Source organism: Pavona decussata, unplaced genomic scaffold (assembly GCF_977016875.1).
Source record: "Pavona decussata unplaced genomic scaffold, jaPavDecu1.1 SCAFFOLD_164, whole genome shotgun sequence".
Taxonomy (NCBI): Eukaryota; Metazoa; Cnidaria; class Anthozoa; order Scleractinia; family Agariciidae; genus Pavona; species Pavona decussata.
In genome coordinates this window covers 1,362,106-1,384,707 of record NW_028145575.1, presented here as the reverse complement: position 1 = coordinate 1,384,707, position 22,602 = coordinate 1,362,106, and the positions used below count along the sequence as shown (strand labels likewise).

Below are 22,602 nucleotides of genomic sequence, written 5' to 3'. Positions count from 1 at the left end.
TTACCGGTGGTCAGCATAGTCAGTAAGAGAGCAACAGACTAGATATGGTATGGATACTCAAGTCAAGTGCGTTACGAAGGACTCGGTTCTAGTTCAGAAGTCCTATTTGACAGCAAACCGGAAGTAAAGCAGACCCTGTATGCGACACTTGCAGGATCAGACCTTGGTGACATAAATACTGAAGTGTGATCCGGTCGACCTCATTGCCTGATGAAGACTAGCAGAAGCAGTCGAAACGTCGCGATCTACAACTTGAGTAACTACATCGTGAAACAAACCATTATTTAATTTATTACAATGTATTGCTGTGACAAGTGATCCAGTTCAAGATCAATGATTGATGTGTGCTGAAGTAGCTAGCAACCTTAACAGCAGGTTTCTTCTTGCACGTTGCCTCGAAGAAAGCACTGGTAAATGATGAATCAAAAGACGATAACGCGCCGCTGTTCGGGAAAATGAGCACGCGCTCACCCCATCCCCGCCCAACCCCTATTTTTCATTTACCATTAGGAAATTTGTATTTCCTTTGGCATTGACCTCTCAGCTGTAACAATTCAATGGAAAAAGCCATACATCGACAAACTGCATTCTCTTTGTCAAGGATGCGCAAGACAGCAGTGAGGAGTGATTTTTTCTGGCTGATAACATTGTTTTGTCCCATCCCCAAGAGAACAGTCAGGGATGAGACCGTAGTGACTTTTGCACGAAGGCGAAAACCAAGGCGTTAATACTTAGTGGTTCTAACAAGAAAAGTGTTCCCCAAGGTTTCACCTCATTAAAATGCAGAGTAACATACTTTAGCAAGGCTTGCTTTGTGGCTCAGTCCTTTTGGTGTGTATAGATGTTAAAAACATTCGGCTATAAATCCACACTTTGGTAAAGATTTCATTGTTTTTAATTTGTTTTTTGTTTTCAGCATGTCAGGACACACGTTTCCCGTGTGTTTTTCACCCAACATAGTCAAACCTAACGTCACGTGAATTAAAAAAGCGTGACATTTTATTGCGTGACTTATGTCGAACAGTAATCCACGAGCGCTTTTCGCTTCAAGTAAATCCTGCGAATGGATCTCGAAACGACAGCTCGAAACAAAAAAATCGTTTCGAAATTCAAAGAAAATCAAACTCATCTCCATTTTAAACGATCTTCAAGTCGAAAAGAAGTGGTCCGATGGTAAGTCATTTGAGTTTATTGTCGCTCCATCGCAATAAGTGATGATAATTTATCTTGTTGACTTCACACATCAAGATGGCTATATAATAATGAAAGGATACAAACACAACCAAATATCTTATTTAGACAATGCTTTATTGCAGTTAGCGAAACATGACCTTTCACTGGTGGTTTAAAGCCGAATGCCGAGGTAAAATACATGAAATTTCAATAGTTTCTCTTAGTTTGGTTGCAGTCGTGTGCAGTTTGTTTACACGTTGATATTGCGATTTTCGTGATTTTGAGACCTCTAATGCTCGGCGCTGGTAAAAAGCCCGAAGCTATTTTTTAAACCTGGTTTTAGAGCGATACTTCCTCAATCTATAATTGTAAATTTGAAGGGTTTTAGTGTTTTACCGGATCGCGAAATTTTCTATTAAAAAAGTGCGCCAAATTCAGAATTTGGAGGAAGCGAATTTTTGAGACTTTTTGTGGCTCCTCATGACCAGGAATATTCATCCACTGGAGTATTTTTGGACTCAGATACTTAATAAACATTTCAAAAGCAAATTTTCAAGAAGAAAACTGGGTTTTCTTTGATGCGAATTGAACAGAACGAAGTTTACGAGAAGGTGCGAACCATGTTTATTTCGGGTGTTTTTCACACCACGAGGGGCCGTCACTGTTTTTTCTATTTTTTCCGGTTTAAAAAATATATTTCAGGAAAAAAATCCCACCACGTTTTTTAAACTAGTATGGAGTATCTCTGGACGGAATATGCAGAGTTTTGATTTTTTCATCATGTGCCACTTTTTTATGATTTCGCTCGGTCTTAGTAGACATTCCCTCTTAAGTGCCTACATAATCTTGTTCCGCAATACCTTAGTCAGTATTTTACTAGGAATAATAGTATACATTTGTAAATGACATCCATCTTCCAAAACTGAGATTAAGTCTTGGAAAAAGAACTTTTCGATGATCTGGAACAGTGCTATTTAATTCTCTTTCACAAACTATCAAGGACGCAAGCTCCTAAGGTTCGCTTAAGTCACAAATCAGAAGGTCACCCCGCATAAATAAGTTTTGCTACCTTCTTCTGTATTGTATACTTTGTACACCAAGATTCTCGTGCAATAAAGAGCAACTTACCAGAAAAGAACAAAAGAAGATAAAGGAGATGAAGTATACATAAGTAAATGGGCTGCCACATGTCTCTGGAGGGTCCTTCACTCTTGGGTCGCAGTGTGCACCGGATGCGCATGCCAGCATAATCAGCTGCCAGTTTTCACCTGTTGCCGACCTACGGTAGGGAGCGTGACAAATTAGCGTGACCATGTCAACTTAAGAAAGGTAGGAAGGAAGGAAGGAAGGAAGGAAGGAAGGAAGGAAGGAAGGAAGGAAGGAAGGAAGGAAGGAAGGAAGGAAGGAAGGAAGGAAGGAAGGGAGAAAGGAAGGAATGGAGGGAGGGAGGTAGGGAGGGAGGGGGAAGGAAGGCAGCAAGGAAGGAAGGTAGGATGGAAAGGGTGGAAGGGAGGAAGGAAGGAGGGGAAAGAGATTGCAATTTTAAGTACTTTACGACAAGCAAGGCTTACGAAAATGCTCAACAGTATGACTTCATTCTCTAGGTGAACAAAATTAAGGCATTTAATTCTCGTCTTCTTCAAACTGCGAGTTTTAAAGTTTGTTTGTCGACGATAAAATGCACAGCCGCGCTAGGAGTTAGTTTTTATGCACTCTTCACTCGATTTTGCGCCGGTTTTGCTCAAAAGATATCCTGGCCTGTCCATTGTTGTGTTCGAACTGAACTATCCCAACAGAGCTGTGTTCAATGATTCTTACGTTTTTACATGTTGTATCCTCTCAGTGTTACGTCCGAAATTTCAAGAAAAAAGTCTTTGTGCGAAGTTTATAGTCCGAAATGATAAGTCGTAACATTTTCGTAGTTACCGTAGAATGACGAACTCAACCTGAAACACGGTTCCTACAAAGCTTGGCGGCGATCCATGAGTGCAACATACCTGAAAAGTACTTGAATGGCTTGAGGAAAGGACTGGAAGTTATTTCGAGGTTTTATTTCACCCCAGGGGCCATCACGATCGCCGTTATCCGTAGTGATTTGACCAAACATCTGTAATAAAAAAGAAAGTAATACTTCGTTGACTTCTGCGTTTACTTTTGGCTAGTTAAAAACACTCCCTCAAGGATTTTTGTCTCCTAACGCGCGTTGTTGAGCCAAACAAGAGAGCGCAAGGTCCGCCTCCGGTGATTAAAATCCCAAGCCTGGTCGAATACCTTAGGCAGCTAAAGCTTCAAAAGATGCTGATTGTCTGTTTTTGTTTCTGTAGTTTTAAGAATAATTAGTTTAGTTTGGTTTTCAAGTGGTTCATAGAATTGGACTCGTCACAAACCTGCATTCCAATGACAGCATAGATGAAGAACAGAAGCCAGATCAGCATACCAACATACGGTAACGCCTTAAAGAGAACGAATGGATACGGGGGTTAGCTTCTAAAGAAACTGCGATGCTGCGTCGGTGAGGAGTAAAAACGAATGTCTGGTTTATCAACAGAGTTGGTAACTAAAGGTAAATTGACCACCGTAAAGAGATTCGAGTGCTGACCTTAGCCCTTCGTCAGAGCGAATCAAGGAATTGTGGGTTGTGTGTGGTCTATATAGTGAGTAATGGTGAGCATGCTAACGTGGAAAGAAAGAATAAACTAGTCGAATGAAAAGCGTTCGCTGCCGGATTCCTTGGAGATCACGAGTGCCGATTTGAAAGATGAATTTTCGTTCTAAAGTTTTGCTGTTTTCTGTGTCACTATGATGAAGAGAAATGCCACAGACTGGCATGTGTTTGTAAGAGTGGTTAGGCAGATTAAAGTGTCGAACGACTGCTTTCAACATCTCGAAGATGTTCGCAAAATCGGTGACCTAGTGTCCTTCCTGTTTCACCAATGTATAAATGTTATCAATGTTTTAAAATTCCTCAGTGGAAAGTACAGTCATTTTACTAATTTCCCAGCAGGTACTATGAATACGCGCCCCTTCCTTTGTCAGGAAGTTTACTTATCTGGGGTTTTGTTTCAGTGACCGCTTCTTCTAGCATCAGCTCATTTCACAGCGGTCAACGAGCGACGTGTGCGCAGTATCCGCCAGAATTTACCAAGCCATATACAGACAACTGTGAAGAAGTTCAGTTTCAAGCCAAAACGTAAAATCCTTTTACGTTACCACCAGCGAAATTTGTTTTCCTTCGGTGGCCGATTAATAGAGATTTGATTCAGCCTGATTCTTCATCACTAAGAGTGCGCTTGTTTGATATAGGCCCGTTAATAGACTGACAAGATTACCTTGAAAGACTGCAGAAACGTCCACAACAAAATTCTGATTGTGTAACCCTGTCTTAACAGCTTGATCAACCTGGCCGCCCTGAATAGACGGAAGAGACTGGGATCGAAGGGCATAGATTGTTGATCTTTCTGCAAGAGAAGAAAGCAAGGAAATGGGTTTAATACGCGTTGAAGTATTTTTACTGCTGAGACCTCAGATGATAGGAGCCTTCTGGGGTTAATGAGTTTTGTTAAGTTAGATCAAGTTCTGCTTTTACAACCGATTTTCTTTATGTTAATGTCCGACAAAAACAGGAGCCAGGTTTGAAGTAAGATGTTTTAAAACGGTTTTCAATCCAGTGTTGCAAAACCAAAATCAAGTAATCAATCAGAACAGACAGAAAAGCGCAATGAACCAATCAGAATTCAAATCAAATAAATTTAACCGGCGCCAAGCGCGGGAAAACGCGTGCGACGAAATCACGCCGATTGGTTTTGGGTTTGCTTCTCATTGGTTGAGAAAGTGGCGTGAATTTTGCCAACCAATCACAGAGTGCGGTAAAACAAAATCAAAGCAAACGCGAAATTACTTTCGACACTCAAATGAAAAGCGCTCTAAAAGGCCAACCTGCTGTTTGTCCTTACCATGCCTTTCTGGAGACCGAAATCTAGCAAACTTCCCAAGACGATGACAAAGTCAAATACGTTCCAGCCATCTCGGAAGTAATTCTTAAAAGAAGAAAACAACAAAACAAAGATGAGAAAAAGGTACGAAATGTCATAGCCATGAGCTTTAAAACAAACATGCAACGTGCGAATAGGAACTTCGCGGGGCGTTCCTAAATTTTGAACCTTTGATTTAGTCATTTTGTGAACGAAAACAGAGACTTTGAGAAACGACGACGACAACGAAAATGTAAAAAGAAACCAAATTCGCGTTCTCTTAATAACTTCGCGATAATTCCAACACATTTACTTTGCGTAACGTGGCCGAACTATCCAGAAGCTAAGCTTTCAAGTTCAGAGAGAGAAGGAAAATTAATAAAAATCGCGTGCGATTTTCGCTGGCGATCAAATTCGCTGCGATCGGCGAATAAAATTGCCTAGTGTGTCGCCGGCTTAAGCCTATCTTGCCATAGCCTGAGTATCAGACTTTTCAGACATGGGGGGAGGGGGAGGGGCTGCCCCCTCCCCTTAGGAAGGCCTAAAGGAAGGAAGGCCTGATACTCAGGTTAATCCTGCCATGTGCATTGCACAATTACATAACGCTCATTATTACATAACAATGTCTGCGTGTGGACTTGATACTAAACAGGAAGAAAGACATAAAATCCTATCGTCTAGCAAATATTTTCTATCCAATCTAGAAACTAAAGGAAGTAAGACATTTTAAGCTTACCAGTCTGAAGGCAAACAGTTTCAGTATAGCTTCTCCCGTGAACATGAAGGTAAATATTGTGTTGAACAAGTCGAGAGTTGTCCGATACACATCAGGTTCATTGTAAAACTGCAAAAAATAACATTAAGCGGCAACTTGCAGTATACGTACAGCTTGGGCATGTTTACGAAATATAAATGAACTCGACAAGTATTAATATCCAACCCTATCACGCAACTTTCTGCTGAATAAGTTCCTTTACTAACATTCCCCCCTCCCTCCCCAACAGACGGTGTCGACGTTTAAAGTGTACACTAATTTGAATAAAACCTCCAGAATCTGATTCCGTAATTAATTTTGTTTTCATTCACATTTGGCCGATCGATGGTTGACTTTAACTTGAGACCCGGGACCCGTTCCTCGAAAGTCCCGGTAACTTACCGGGCACGATAAGTATATTTTTAAATGTTTTTTTTTCACCGATTACACAGCAATTACAGACGTGGTACTTGGCCAATGTTTTCATAGAATTATAAGATTTTAAAATTTAGTATTCAAAGCTAACAAAAATTGACTTCTGTTAAGAAACATTTATCACCAGACACTTATCGGGCCTGGTAAGTTACCGGGTCTTTCGAGAAACGGGCCCCAGGGCCAATTTTGCAGCGCTCTTTATGTTTCCCCTTATTTCGTCGCTCGCTAAATTCGCGTTTCCTGCGGGAATGGTTCACCAAGCGAAACGAAAGTAGAGCCTGATCGCAGGTTAGATTGACTCATAACCAAACTAGCGCTCTAATCCTGGAGTTGACGTCATATGTGGGTCGAGATTGTTGTTGGTTCTCGGCCCTTCTTCGAGGGTTTGTATCCTGGTTTTCCGGTTTTCCCCCTACAAAGCCCAACACTTCCCATCCTCGCAGACCCAGGGGCAGCTAGTCGGAAGGAAGGGATTTTCATGTTGTAAACTTTGGCTCATAAAAATCCCTTCCTCCTGACTAGCTGCCCTTGGATCTCCGAGGACGAACACTTCCAAACTCCAATTCATAAAGGAAACAGTCAATGAACGACTACTCGATGGACATGCCAAGCCAAATTCCAATTTTATTTATTTATTTAGTTTGTTAGTTCGTTCGTTCCTTCGTTCATTAGTTACTTATTTATTTAGCCAGTTAGAATAAACATACACTCTTCACCTGGTCAGGTGAGAAAATCGAAATCATTAGCTAGTCATGGCTGAATGCGAAGTTCCCCAAATAACCAGGGACATCCCATTACAACATGGGTTCACCTACCTTCATGGTAAGAATGAGAGTGTTCAATGCAATAAGCAACATGATGAAATACTCAAAGGGCCTTGAATCAACAATCTTCCACACACGATACTGCCACGTGTTCGGATCCTCCGGCATGAACCTCTCCGAAGGTTTAGCGACGATGGCGAAATGCAGGCAATCCCTCTGATGAAAAGAAAGGGTCACAAAACAACTGTTAACATACCTTAACACTTTCTCTCAGTCCTAACAGTGATCAGCATCAAATTTCTCCTTGTAATATCAATGCTTATTCAACCCCTATGGTCATGAGAATTAAGGACATGATCACCCAAAGGGGATTTTCTTCATATTTCAATAACATCTCCCCAGTAATTTTAACAGAAAAGTATAGGGACAAGATAGGAGAATTTGTTCTTTGATAGATGGGCTACGTCGTGAATTTTAAACATCGCTTCGAGAGAAAAAAATACGTTTGCGTCAATGAAAGCCCAAACACAAGGATCGAGTTTTGTTAATACTGAGGCCAATGCTTATACTAGTTTACATCAAATACAGTATTAATGAGTATCTTTGGCTAAGATTGGCCAGCATGGCCCAAAAGATGCTATTATTTCTTTGACAAAATCGTCAAAAACCTGCTTGTGGCAGGGCACCCTAATAGGCCATTTCCACGATGGCGTCATTTGACTACAACTACCAGAATTCATTTTGTTTTCCTTTTCAAGTTCAAATTTTGTAATCCCAGTGGACAGAAAAGAACAATGGCTCTAATTAGCATGAGAAAACAAAAAACTGAAGGATTCTGGTAGTTGTAGTCAAATGACGCCATAGTGAAAATGTCCTATTAGACCACACGGCATGAACACCATACCCATTGGGAAAACAAAGGCCTATAGAACTCAAATAATACGGTAAAACCCCCACCCCACTCCACCCCACCTGAGACGTACTAAGTGCACCGGGATTGACACAAGAGCGGGCTATAAACCTTACAACGATAAAAATCATCACTCATTTCAAGCTTGTCAGGCAAGAGCCTTCCTCGCAGACGCTCTTTTGGCTCGTCACACAATCTTTCCTCCCCAATGAGAAAGATTGCGTGACGAGCCAAAAGAGTGTCTGCGAGGGAAGCTAGTCACGCAATCGTCTCACCTGATTTCTGTCTAGTTCACAGTCTCCCTGGTCCTTCTCTCCCTGCTCTTGAAATGTGAGGATAATGAGAGCCACGAAAATGTTGATGAAGAAAAACGAGAAAACGACTACAAAGAAAATGTAGAAGAGCGCGATTTCGATCTTGTTATCCACGATAGGCCCTCGGTTGATCTCGGTTGTATCAATGGAAGCTTGCATCAGACTAAAGAGAAGAGACATAAAAAGTCAGATTATCGGGTTTTTTACCATACAAAGAAATTACAAGAAGCGTAGAGAAGTTTTTATTCTACAACTTCTTGATCCTTCCGGTATTAATAATAATAATAATAATAATAAAATGAAATAAATAAATAACCTTTATTTACCTTCGGAAGTGGTTATAGCACAAGTGCTAGTGGGGCCGAAAATTAAAATTCACAAAGAAATAATTTAAATTGAACATAACATGGTTAAAAATCCCAACTGACAGGAGGCAGACCAGCTGGCTATTTATAAGCGCGGTCGAGGAGTTGAACTCGAGGCTACCGAGAAACAACTCCAGCTAACGGTCAGAGCGGGACTTGAACCCGGGACCTTCGGATTTCAAGTCCGGGGCACTAACCACTCGACCACGCTGCCTCCCACAAACTTTTTCCCTTTTATCTAACATTGAATTTTTTGTAAGTGCGACCACGCAGTTGAACGCCATTGAGCATTATCTTGAAGTGCGAGCATTCAAATACAGTCAACTCTCTCTAAGGCGGACACCCTCGGTACCAGATTTACTGTCCGCCTTAGAGAGAGTTCATGTAAACTGATACCCAAACATCAAAACTAAAACCAGTGCTTTGTTACTTTAATTACAGTGTACAATGTAGTCATGACGGGCCGGCTGTGTCTCTTTTATTACCGAATCCAACACAGTTCATACACACTTTGAACATTTGTGAATCAACCTTAACAAAGCTGGACCTGTTATAAAATTTCAAAAACATCCGGTGTCCGCTTTGAGAGGTTTTTTGAACAAACATGTTGGAAAAAAGTGTCCGCTGTCCGCCTTAGAGAGATGTCCGCCTTAGAGCGAGTTCAGTTACAGAGAAACAAGTGAAATTCGGCAGGGACTAAATTTTCTTTCCCGCTTAGAGAGAGTTGACTGTAAACCTACTTTACTAAGGGTGGGAGTTTCAAGGAACCAAGGTTTAAGGAGTGATTAAGACAAGGCGATGGTTGGTTTGGCCGGTGATTTTCACACAGACTACAGTAAAAACAAAATGAGGGTTATAAGAAACTTACGCCGGCCAGCCCTCTCCAGTAGATGATGTAAATAATGCCAACATTGCATTGAAAACGTTGTCAAAATCGTAGTCTTGCCCTCCCCACTGACGGTCCTTGAGCTGCAAAACAAAACACGGAATCAGCTCTTGTAAAGTGCGCATTTGACAAGGGTTGCGTGACAACACAAAACGTAACGCAATACATAAGAGAACCGTTGCACGAGAACATCAAACAACGTGACACAATAGGGAATGCTTGTTCACAAAGAACAAACAAACCACTGCGAGGTAACGGGTCAAGCCACAATCACACTGCAGAAAACGGGAAAATTGTGTGATAACAAAACGTAATGCTACCCGGTTATAGCCAGAATTTCAAGCGTCTACTCTGATCGCTTACTCTCTACTTACTCGACCTGTTGAAGAAAACATTCACTGAAGCATGTAGACAAATTTCTAAACTCACCGTTACGTCTGTCATGTCGTTTAAATCGTTGTAGACAAAGTATTGTCCTCTGCGGAAAGAACAAGTGATGGCAAATATTAGCTTAAATGAAACTTGTTCAGTATTAACATTCTAATGAACATTTCTCGCAAAACAGAACGTAATCAACACAGCAAATGACAGCATCCTCCCCGTAGCAACTCTTCACGGTAGATAACAACTTCTTCCAAAGAGAAGAGAAGGAAATGTATGAAAACCCGAAGGGAGAATTTATATGGTGTTCTTAAAGGCCACTTACTGGCATTCTTCTTCTGTCATCTTGGAAGGATCATCGCATAAGAAAAACTTTCCCTACAAAAACAAGACACCGTCAATGGCTGCATAAAACATCGAACGTCAGCCCTCCATCAGAGCGCATCTTGACGAAGGGTAACGCTTAAAATGTCAGCACTCGAATCTCTTTGCGGTGGCCAACTCAATTGATAAATCCAAATATTCGCGTCCACTCCCCTACCGCAGTATCATAGTTTCTTTTGAAACCATAACCTCCTTATCATCTGTAAAGTGCCTACAATACTTGGCACAGACTTTTCACAAGTCTATGCCACACGTCACTTTAGACAGAGACCTCAGAACAAACAAGACTATATCCCATTTTAGATGTGAATTTTTGAACTCTTTTTTTCCTATATAAGTTTTCAGTTCTATTTATAAAATTGTTTAGCTCCTTATTAATTTAGTAATTCTTGTAATTAATGACATTATAGACCAGGACCTCTCTGTATATCACCTGTTGGTGAGGGAGCTTTCTTTTTATTACAAGTCAACTTCTTATAGCATGGCGTCTGAAAGTGAGCAACGACCCAAGGAGTCGCGAGGCGAGAAGTCCGCATGACTCGACTCCACAAAAACAGACTTTAAGAAAGTCTATTCTGGCCAAACGAGGTCTCAAGATGACAGTTTTTTTAATATCCGACTTGTCTCCATCTGCCCAGGGACACAGGCTCCTTTATGCCCAAGCCAAACAACAATGAACATCTACACAGTTGACAAGAGTTCAAATGTTTGACTTGATAGTTTTCATGCGTTTCTAAGAACTCAGATGCGCGCCCGCGATGAGCAAAAATCATCTCAACTTTTCATTGAAATCGTAGCACATGTACACGGATGAGTTCTTCGTAAAACGCTATGTAGTCAGTCGAAGGAAACCAACCAACCAATCAAATACCCGATCAAACCCAGTAGTCGTTCAAATTGATGAATGTTCTCTTGCAATAAGTTATGAGATGTCCTAACTTCGGATTCTGCTACTTACCTGGAACAGTTGTACGCCAATGACAGAGAAGATGAACAAGAACAGAACAGTGATGATGAGGATATTAAGAACGTTTTTCAGCGAGTACACCATGCACTGGAACACAGCCTACAGAGGAACAAAATCACTGTTAGTTTTAGCTGACAACAATTTTGACAAAAATATCCAAATTCCATTGGAGAGGGGTCGTGTTGCATTTACCACAGATCACTTCAAAACTAGCGAAGTAGACACATGGGGGTCATCAATTAGCTAAAGACAAGGATCTGGTAGACAAATGAAAATTGTAGGCGCAATATCCAATCAGCAATTCTGTATTTGGACGATCTCGTACCCAGAGTCCTCAGGCTCTTTGGCCAGCGGTTGGTCGCCAGGCTACGGACCGCTGGCCAAAAAGCCTGAGGACTCTGGGTACGAGATTGGTATTTGGACGACTACCTTTCAAGAAATTTCATGCTTAGAATCTTCTGGGCAAACTACGTTATTCCCAAACAAAATTTCCGGAATTTGGGGGGTGAGTGACATCAAACAGTCACCAATTTGAAGGTGTGATCTAGGCATTGGTAGCTGTAACAAGCGTACCTTTAATTTCTTGGCCTTGTTTATTGCTTTGAGTGGACGAAGAACCCTGAGAACACGCAAAACCTTGACAGTCTTTTTGGAGCCTTGGTCTACTGGTCCTTCCTGATTCCTGTAAAACACCAAAGACCGTATCAACATGCATACTCTCCAAACCCTTCTCCGTGTAATTCTTATAACACATGTTGGGAGAATTTCTTTAAACATCAAGATATTTGTCTTTGGTGATCAATTCCTTTTTTCTCAAGACCTGTGTGTTTGATCAAGCAGTGATAATGTAAGGGGAATTTAGATGCTTGTTACTGCTGGGTCGTAGAGGAGAGTTTTTGACTAAAAAAGACTCCATTCCAGCGAAACTGTTCATTTAATTAATATGTACATTCTTTTGTTTTACCCCATCTTATTTTATTTTAATTTAGTTTCACACTTTCCTTTCTTTATATAACGTTACTGAACTTATAATAATTTACATTTGATAATGGTGACGTGTCGTCGCCGAAACGTCATGTTTTAATCTCGCTACTTTAATCTTTCGTTATCAGAAATAATAATAATAATAATAATAATAATAATAATAATAATAATAATAATAATAATAAAATCTTTATTACAAAACCTCAATTAAAATCCTATTTACAATCAACCTGCTGTTACAAAAAATCCAGTTAATTCATCGAAACACTATTCATTCACAAATTCTAAAAAAAGAAGTAACTTAACCTTACATGAAAGAAGAGGAAATAGATATAATTAATACTAAAAGTTCAAAATTCTATCAAATAAAGAATTCCATTATGCAGTAATAATAATAATAATAATCATTATCATCATCACCATCATCATCATCATCATCAAACTAATAAACAGGAAAACCAATGAAAGTTTCGTACCCCATGACGAGAGAGGCTATGGCGCAGCACACGACCAAGCAATCAATGCAATTCCAGGCATCTCTGAAGTATGAGCCGGGATGTAGAATAGCACCATAGTCAACCAGCTAAGACACAAATATTGAAAACAAAAGAAATAAATCGACGTTGCTTAAACAAGGGGGACACACAACACTCTGATGACTGACAAATATATGGACCGCCGGCGATTCCAGATCGAATTTGACAAAAAACAATTATGCTTTGAAGGGTATCAAAGCAAAAATACAGATAAAACAGAATTGAAACAATTACCTTGACAATGACCTCCAAGGCGAATATTGTGGTAAATACATAATCAAAGTATGTCAGCACCTATGAAAACAACATCGATTCAATGTCAGTAGACAGTACTTTCTAGCCTGAGTAGCAGTCGTTTCCATTTCATTAAGCGAGCGCGATAACCGACCGAATGTCTGTTCGACTTCACGAACATCCCACGTTCTCGGCCGAATGGAAACGACTGCAACGTAGGCTAAGTACTTTCTATATTACACCCCGAGTTCAGAATTAAGATCAGATTCAAATACGGGCTGTGTTTACAAGGTTGAATTTAAAATAGACGTCCCTGTTTATTTGCGGTAAAGTTGTTTATTTGAACCTCAACGAATATGAAACTGAGTTCGTGCATCTGACAAGAAACTGGAGTTTATTTTCGAGGTTGGACGAAGCAGATGAATCGCTGACCTTTGTAAACGGATCTTTTGTTCCATTTATTCCAGGCAAACAATGAAAACGGGGATCTTAAACATATATATTTTTGAGAACGAAATGGATGTTTTCGCAAACGCTGTTTTGGTGTGAACAACACAAAAGAGTATTTTGGAAACGTTGAAATCACAGTATTGGACCCAGTCTACAAAAGAGCGCAAATATGTATCCAAAATGGCAGATAATCTGTACATGCTCAATGCCGGTATTTAGTGGTTCCGAATAGTTTGAGTGTATTTATGTGCGGAGCGCTTTGGAAACAATCGCGGAATTCACAGTTAAATGTATAAGCGCGAATGGGGACGTTTTTGTCATCCCAGAAGTTCCTCCAGCATTTGTTCACATGCTCCATTGGTCCCGCCGTTTTCTTAACTTTCCGATCTAAATACTTTTGTGGGACAGCAACGAGGTCGTCTAATTCTACTGGCTTGGCTGAATCCGTGAAATTGAAGTTAAAAGGGAATTCCTACAAAGAAGGCCGTTAAAATGAAATCTTTTAATGTCGTACAATGTATTTGTAAGCCTACGAGAAAAAGGGGGCTATGGTATGGTACATTTCCTCCCGCAACAAAATTGAGCTTAATGTCATGTGTCATTCATCAGCGAGAGGCTTGGATACACCACCAATAAGGCTGGGAGATAAGCACAGAATCACGTTCTGTACCGAGCTACCGTGCATGCTGCCACGACCTGATAAGGATACGCGACCATTCATTGTCATGATAGACGGATTGTAGTTCTGGGTTAATTGTCTGTTTCGATACTTTCCAAAGTGTGAAGATTCAAATGAAAGGTATATCCCTTGACATAAATGATACTTAAGGCCTATAAACATGTTCACGTGAGAGGGGCCTTTGTACCTGCGGTCAAATCATTGTCTAATTTTGCGGTAATGATTTATTTCTTACCTTGTTACGTTCGGAGTCCTCAACAACTGGATCCTCAAGTGCCAACAAGACACTGCTAATCAGAATTATAACTAGGATGGTGTTGTCAAAATACCGTAAATTCACAACCCAATGACAAGCTTTTCGAACCCTGAAAGGCACAAGCAAAATCAGTTTGATTAAGAAAGGTTTCGTGATGACTATTATAAACTAAAAAACAAAAACAAAATAAAATAAAATAAACAGTTTGTTTAATTACAGCCCCAGAAAGCTGTCAACAACGACTCAGAAGTATTCAAAAGCAATAGAGAATTGCTACAAATCAAATAAATGAATACAAAATACAGTCGAACCTCCCATAAGCGACCACCTTAAATGCCAAGATTTAGTGGTCGCTTACGAGAGTCGAACCAGGGGGAGGGGGGGGGGGGTCTCTACCTGGAACAAGTGGTCGCGGTCGCTTACGAGAGGTGGTCGTTTAAGAGAAGTTCCAACTATAGGGCTTTGACTGGGAAAAATTTGGTGTTTTGGATAGGCGGTCGCTTATGGGAGGTGGTCCCTTACGAGAGGTGGTCGCACATGGAGGTTCGACTGTATTACACATGCCTAATAACAGGCCTGTCATACTGCGATTGCCATAGAAAAGTAGACTACGAGAAGTCCCTTGTCTTTCTTAGGGATAGTTAAGCGAGGGAACCACGCTAACGCGCGAGGAAATTGGCTCCCGCGAGGAGACGCCACGCGCGGAGGGATGCGAAAAATAAAGCTTTGCGGGTTAATTTTAGGAAACACGACGGTTTTGGCTTTAGGTTTTCAATTACAAATATTACATGTTTAACGTCAGTACGGGCATTTTCTGCTGTCCTTGTCATCACCCATGACTGGCCGGGGCAAATTATGCTTCTTTTACATGAAGCCCTAATTAGAAAAAAACAACCTCGTTCCCAAGGCTTTTCTCTTGGGAACGAGGTTGATTAACCAAAGCTCTTGAACATTTGAAGTCTTTTGAAAGAGTCAGAGGCAACTAAAAATGACCTGTTAACTAAGCTGCACATGTTTACACTTACGGGTTGCCTGGTGGGAAGAGAAACAACGACCACGTGTTGATGATTGGCACCTCATCTCCCGGCTTCTGCTGAGGGACCATTCTGCCGGGATTTCTTAGGTTGCTGATAAATGAAGGTCTTTCATCTAATTCGGACTCAAATTCATCTTCAGTTGGACCCATGTCATCACCCTAAACACAAACGTAAAGGGATTGGTCACGTCACGGACATGCGCAGTGCAAACCAACAGCTAAGCTGTTGTTTTTCGAGTTCTGTGACGCACTGTCGAATCGGTGACAATCTATTTAATCATTCCAGAGTCCGTGGGCCGTAACACTTCACAGCTTTAACATCTGTTTATCTTGACTGTGGTTAGATTATTTTCCCGCTAAGGGAATCGTACCGTATGGTTCTATTTCTCGATGTATTCAACTGGATACACTTTCAAGGAGGCAAAAGGTAAAGGGCAAGCACGCACATTGTGCAAGGAAAAGAAGACAAAACTGACTCCAGTGTGAAAAAACAAATAGACAGAACTACTCACCCTCCTGGCATCCCCATTGCGTCTGAGAAAAACAAAACAAAAATGTTGTCGTAAAAAATTATTGTTGTAAAATATTGTACTTCTTAAATCACAAAGTAGCAAAAAGTCTTCGTCATAAGGTACAACATCAAATATCAAATATTGTTTGATGCCGTCCCCAGCATGACAGAGAGTGAGGGATGAAAACCCTTACCGTATTCCTTTGTAACCCCCCCCCCCCCCCCCAACCTTAGTATCGAAGCCAAGTCACTATTATTAAATGTAATAAATGGGTTTTTTTTGAAAGTTGCCACACGTTTCATTTCGCACAGTAAAACAACAGACCCCTACCCTGTACTGTTGGTGGGGGAGCCTTGATCCCTGTAGTGATCTACAATTTCTCTTTTTCTCTCCTCCCTTGCATTCTCCTCCGCCTCCTCATCTTGACTCAGTTGTTGAGCATTGGCCAAATTGTCGACAGCAATGGCCAAGAATACATTCAGAAGAGTATCTGGTTGTATGTTAAGGGAAAATTTTGATTCGTTGGCTGAACGAGCACAGCATTTGATGCCACAACAATCTTCGACTTCCTGTACAAAACAAAGTCAAGTTAAACATCTTACAGTCTTACTGTTCGTGAGTTTCTTTTTTTTTTATTTATTAATTTTTATTTATTTATTTATTTATTTATTTATTTTTTAACAGCTTTATTGACCATCACACATGTTAAATACAAGAAATTAAACAGCCAGAAAGAAACGAAAAATATGTGAAAAGTGATTTAAAGTGATAAGGTCAAAAGGCAGGTGCGAACGGGACGCGAGGACCCATGCGAGGCACCTCCCATGATACAAATAATAATTAGAACACAAACAACCAAAAGACACTAAAAAACTAGGGATGGCAGGAGCTGGATCGTACAATTGACCAGGTACAGGGATAGAATATGTCAAAGTGATTTTGCAAAAGGTGAAACATGTGCTCAGTAACATACTTGCGGAAGGAAGCAGTAGTTTCCAACTGGTATTTATTTATTTATTTATTTATTTATTCTTTTCCTCTTTTTTAATGATTAATCAATTGCTTTGCTCAAACTTTAGTGCCAACCTACCTTCTCTATTTAAACATTATTTAGTTTTACTCAGCTTGATCAACTTTTCAGTTATTCTAAGTAAATGTTACCTCTTTTGTACGTTATGCTGTAAATTAAGTTTAACTTTGTGAAGTTTTATTTTGGTTATAAAGCTTGCTGTTGTTGTTGTTGTAATGCTGTACCCTTTTCTAAACAATCAACAAGCTCACGGAGGTATGATCTATAACCAGTTTCTGTAGCAAAAGACATTATGTACAAATCGTGTAATTAGCAACTCATGGGCCTATGACAACCAAAAAAATTAGTCCTCAATGGAATCGGTACAGCGGTCAGATGCTCTAGCATGTTCTATGAGTCAATGGAAAACTTGTGGCGAGAATGAAGCTGGGAGATTATTTCACAACTGAGCTTGGAAAAAAGGGGCATCTGTGTACAGGCTTAAATTTTACCATCAATAATGTCAGCTGAAGATAATCACATGGATCATGCGATTCATTTTGATCAATTATACAAACTTAAAATCCCGAGATGTGTTTAGCTATACTCACACAATAAAGACTTCAAATCTTCTCAAAATTTGCTGCCAGCCGGCGATGAAGTACAGTGCAGGTACGTACAGATGAAGATTTGCTGCTAAGTTCACACCAATTTGCCACAATCCCTTTCAAATTGAGTTTTTCTGCCTCTGTTGTTTACTACCACAAAAAACGTTTGAGAGTGTTGCTTCCCAAATCACAAGATTTGGATTTACAATTTCATATCATTTATTTTAAAAAATCATTTATAATATTTGTTACTGTGTGGATACAATTTCCAAGAACCACCAGAAGCACAAAATACAAGGACCAGACTAAACTGGTTCCTTTGCCAGGTTCTGCAAAACCTTGAGACAGGACACCATCATACATCACTGCATTCCAATCTTCCCCTGTCAAGATCTGCAAGGTAAGAGAAATTAGTACAAATTACTCAAAGTGGAACGAAATAAATATCATGACTTCTACAGTCAAAATTAAAATAAAATAAAAATAAACAAATGACTTTTAAAGTGACTAAGTATTTAGCGCTTTAGGACTACTTGGGGACACTATAGATCAATGAAATAAATATACAAACTGATCATAACATTGTTAAAAATCTCAACCGGTGGGAGGCAAACCAGTTGGCTATTTACAAAGTGTGCCCTTAAATTTGAAAACAGGGTTACCGTGAAACAAATCCAAATGGTCAGAGTGAGATGGATTTCAAGTCTGGCGGCCAGTAACCACAAGGCCACACCGCCTCTGTTGGCCAGCCCGCTGACTGGTCACCTCTAAATGGAACACGCTTCTCTGAGAGCTGGTAGTAAACAAATTTTTTTTTTAAAAATGATGCTTTTTTTTATTTTTTTAAAATGACGCATTCTGAAATATGGTTTTTTTCCTCGTTCTGAAAATGGTATGTAATGATGATGATGATAATGATGATGCTGATGGTGAATGCCAATGATATAATGATCATAATAATAGTGCTTGTAATATTATTCACCACTTTTGCAGTATGCACTGAATTGCAGTGAGCCCGGTAAGACATAAAATACAAAACACAATAAAGCAACTTCGTGAAGATATATTTGGATAAATACAACCATGAAACCAGCAACCGCCAGACAACATTCCACGATAACTTTAAATCAAAAACAAGAAAACACAACAAACACCACAAGGGAAGCCATTGGAGCTGCTGAACAGTAACAGCAACTTCAAGGAGTAAAAGATATCAGCCTGTCATTAACTACTACATTCCCTTTGTGAGCCGACCAGTCTATCTGGTTAGGTCTGACGGATGGAAAGAGGCATTATGTTTGAATGAGAATGGACAAGAACACACTAGATGATTATTATAATCATTACACAATGAGTGCGAATCAACTGTAGCAAAGTGGCAGAGGGCAGCACTGGTCTCTGCACAGCTCAGTAGCTGAAGCATTTGAGCCCTAACATATTAATTGAAACACTTCCTCACCTGAAAAACTGCAAGTGCAGCATTCCAGAAATTGTCAAAGTTTGTCCTTGGATTTGCGTCTCTGTTAGGAAGTTCTCTAAAACTGAGAAACAAAACAAGTCAAGTGTATTAAAAAATGTCTTCTGACTCTAGACTCAGAGAGTACATTTATTTATAGAAATGGTAGACACATTTTACAGTTTGTTAAGCTCATTACAAAAAGAACTTCAGGTTGCAAGAAAATCATATGAGTTGTCATAACCATTTAAACTTACGTTGCTCCAAAAATCTGCATCCCAAGCAATGCAAAGATGACTATAAACAGAAAGAGTAGGAACAACAAACTGAGGATGGACCGAACACTGCTTAATAATGATGTGACCAAGTTACGCAGCGACGACCAATACCTGACAAAAGAAAAATCAACAATTACAGTATAAGTAATTATATTTACATGCACACATCGCAATAGTTCTCCCCAGATCTCAGCATAAGTTGCCATGAGATGCCTGAAGCTTACTTCATCCGTTTTCCAGGCCACAGTAAATTGTTCAAAGCCCGATTAAGCTAACCCTGGATTAACATGAACTTTGATTCAAGTTTAATTAATAATTGGCGAAGATTCTTCCAACAGATTTTTGGCACAAAAAGTTTTGACTTAGACTTTTCTTTACCTTTAGCTTGAAATTAGGCTTTAAAACCACTTTTTAGGAATGAGATGAAAACCTAGTTGATTAACTTATAATTGTAGATTAGCGTTAATCGGTTTTCGAACAACCCGGCCCAGAGCTTTTAACAAACCCCACTGACAGTTTCATGATACCCAACCCAAGGCACTAGAGACTTTAAGCAATGACAACACGGACAGTGACAGGGACCGCAAGGGCTCAGGGAAAATTAAAAAATAATGACAGACGGGAAAAAGTTTGATGTTCTGCATTCGGCCCCGATGTGGAACAAGTTGGTCTCATGTTGTCTGAAAATGTGAGTATTCTTTTTCACTTTTTCTGCTATCCCAATGCTAAATAATCTCGGGATACATTTTGAAATAACTTTCATCGCTTTCTTCTTTCATTATGTGAGATTATTCTTTGATTTGATGGTTTGTTTTTTAACAGAAATGTCGAAACGCTGATCGAGACCAAGACCAGTTGACGAACATGTGAGTAGGAATGTAAACAAGCTTAGCTCGCACTGATTCCAATCGAAATTTTGCTGTTGAGAATCACTCAAAAGTCAAACAGTTTGGCAGAGAAGATATTCTAAACAGATTTAAAAGGGCAGACAGCACAACAACTCATGTAGCTGTTTCATTTTTTAGTTTAGTCAAAGATGTAGTTTATTCTATCTTCCATCCGCCAGCACATAAGCTTACTTGTGTAGCACCAGTCCTGTCAATAAACAGCTACTGAGAATATTTTCTTTCAATGTCTGAATATCGACAAGGATAGCTATAATGTCTCTTTAGTAGAATGCAAAGAGCCTCCAATCAGCTACAGATGCTTCTTTGATAGAACTCCACTACCTCAGGAAGCCCCAATACTTCAGCCAGAAATGGTAAGTCATTCTTGTAGAAGTGAAACTCTGACAGGCACTCGTCGCCTTCCAAATCATCAAAGTCAAAACCAGGATACGAATTGTCAGGAACGTTGAGATTATTGGACCTGTTTAAATCATACAGGAGTAGAAATTCCTCATCGTTTATCACACCTTCATCGTGGCTAATCAAAAGTTGATTACGAACTTCTTTCAAAGACATAGTGAGCGGCGTTTTGCAGGCATTCTCTCCCCAGTCTTTTTGCGGGTTTTGGCGTACCCATTGCCGTCCGCGTTCTCATTGCTTAAAGTCTCTACTGTCTCATGAGGAAGACAGAGGTTGATGTATTTATCAGCAATTACTGAAGAACAACCCTGGCTGCTATTGAACTACAAAGATATGTTTACTAATGAAGGACCAGATTCTCTGGTGAGGTGCTGGGAGGAAAAGGAGATGACAATGAAAATGTTACCGGTGATGATGATGACAATGACTATGACGATGATGATGATGATGATGATGAAGATCATGATGTTGATCATGGTGGTGGTGGTGGTCGTAAAGATTAGCAGCAATAAAGATGAGGAATATAAAATAAACCTCAATCATTTCAACAAACATATACATGTACTTTTAGTTTGGTTGACTCGGCTACAGAAACACCCTCAGGTGAATTTTCAAGGGATGCCTATTGATGTTAAATATCACTGTACAAGTCAGAATACCTGAACAAATGTTGTATAAAAGTTATGAAAACAGACTTTCTTTACCTTGTGAATTTAAAAAGTCTCAGCAGTCTCAAGGCTCGAAGAACAGATATACCCAAGCTTATGCCCTGTGCTTTTGAAATAATAAGCTCAATAATACCAAAGCATACGACCTATAAGAAATAAATTAACTTTATTAACTAACCAGCCAACCACCGGACCCAATGCTATGAAACTGAAATTTACAATAAGTACACACTGTAAATTTTCGGAAAGGGGACCCAGAACATTTTCAGAGAATTTACAATGCATACTTATTATCTATTTTTATTTATTCATCAATGCAAAATATTTGGGAGTATGAAGTATACGCACTGCAAATGGAAGAAAACATTCTTGCAGTTATTCACACAACCAGACTGTTGGAAAAAAAAAAATGAAAAAATTCAGGCTTGAACAGGATTTGAACTCACAGTATGACCTCTGATCACGCTGAATTATTTTTCAGGTTTTCTCGCAACAGTCTGGTGGCATGGATAACTGCGAGAATCTTTTCTTCCATATTAAATTTATTTTAGTTTTGTTGGACCCACTGGCAGATCCAGAGGCTCATGTTAGGTGGGGACACCAGCAGAGTAAGAAAAGAAGGGAGGGGGGGGGGGTTGAGGGTGGGTGGCATTCCAACGCTCCTGGACCTTCTCCTTGACCTGCCACTCACACCATTATTTTACAATCTTGCTTACACCAGCATTTAAATCTTTTTGGCTATTAGAAATTGAATATTTATTCATTATTTTTGCCACACCTTGAACACAAACATTTACGTTACATGTTAAAAAAAAAAACACTGAACATGTAATTTGTGTTGATTGGAACAGAGATCTGGGTGCTAGTGTGGTGTTCAAGAGGCGGCAGTCAGAGAAATTTGTCATTCAATGGTACAGCCTTGCCATTGCAACTTCCCTGACCACAAATAAGTTTTCAAGGTCCATAGAATCTGACACTTTCTTTGCCAATAAGGCCAGTGATAAAACCAAAGAAATCAGTTATGTCCTTCGTATGTCTTTTGCAACAACAGTACCTTTGCCAACAAGGAAAACCTTTCCCAAACCTGGTGGCTAGCAAAAAATAAAATTCCCTGACTTTTCACTGACTTCGAAAAAACGATGTTTTTCCCTGACCTTCTCGAACTCATTAATAATTCATCAAGAGAAAACAAAGTAAATCACCACGACTGTGACCATGGTTTGGATATGTGTTCCTAATTACCATAAAATTTTGCCAGTTTTAGCCTTGCATTTTTCCAAGAATT

At 39.8% G+C, this 22,602-nt stretch overlaps 1 protein-coding gene across 5 annotated transcripts in view; it reads right to left on the bottom strand.

Annotated features, from left to right (window-relative positions):
- Window positions 1–22,602, bottom strand: part of LOC146464414 (voltage-dependent calcium channel type A subunit alpha-1-like) — a 53,763-nt gene that overhangs the window by 14,440 nt on the left and 16,721 nt on the right. For all 5 annotated transcript variants that reach the window (XM_085129880.1, XM_085129882.1, XM_085129881.1 and 2 more), the window contains 23 exons: window positions 21,354–21,463; window positions 19,322–19,453; window positions 19,068–19,149; window positions 17,872–18,001; window positions 16,322–16,481; window positions 15,992–16,013; window positions 15,469–15,638; window positions 14,423–14,552; window positions 13,059–13,118; window positions 12,765–12,871; window positions 11,878–11,986; window positions 11,296–11,403; window positions 10,279–10,331; window positions 10,002–10,050; window positions 9,555–9,655; window positions 8,283–8,484; window positions 7,149–7,313; window positions 5,881–5,988; window positions 5,127–5,210; window positions 4,503–4,631; window positions 3,561–3,626; window positions 3,171–3,280; window positions 2,302–2,452 (listed from right to left, as the gene is read on the bottom strand). In XM_085129880.1, the coding sequence (XP_084986006.1) occupies window positions 2,302–2,452; window positions 3,171–3,280; window positions 3,561–3,626; window positions 4,503–4,631; window positions 5,127–5,210; window positions 5,881–5,988; window positions 7,149–7,313; window positions 8,283–8,484; window positions 9,555–9,655; window positions 10,002–10,050; window positions 10,279–10,331; window positions 11,296–11,403; window positions 11,878–11,986; window positions 12,765–12,871; window positions 13,059–13,118; window positions 14,423–14,552; window positions 15,469–15,638; window positions 15,992–16,013; window positions 16,322–16,481; window positions 17,872–18,001; window positions 19,068–19,149; window positions 19,322–19,453; window positions 21,354–21,463 (2,538 nt within the window). The remainder of the gene's footprint in view (window positions 1–2,301; window positions 2,453–3,170; window positions 3,281–3,560; window positions 3,627–4,502; window positions 4,632–5,126; window positions 5,211–5,880; window positions 5,989–7,148; window positions 7,314–8,282; window positions 8,485–9,554; window positions 9,656–10,001; window positions 10,051–10,278; window positions 10,332–11,295; window positions 11,404–11,877; window positions 11,987–12,764; window positions 12,872–13,058; window positions 13,119–14,422; window positions 14,553–15,468; window positions 15,639–15,991; window positions 16,014–16,321; window positions 16,482–17,871; window positions 18,002–19,067; window positions 19,150–19,321; window positions 19,454–21,353; window positions 21,464–22,602) is intronic.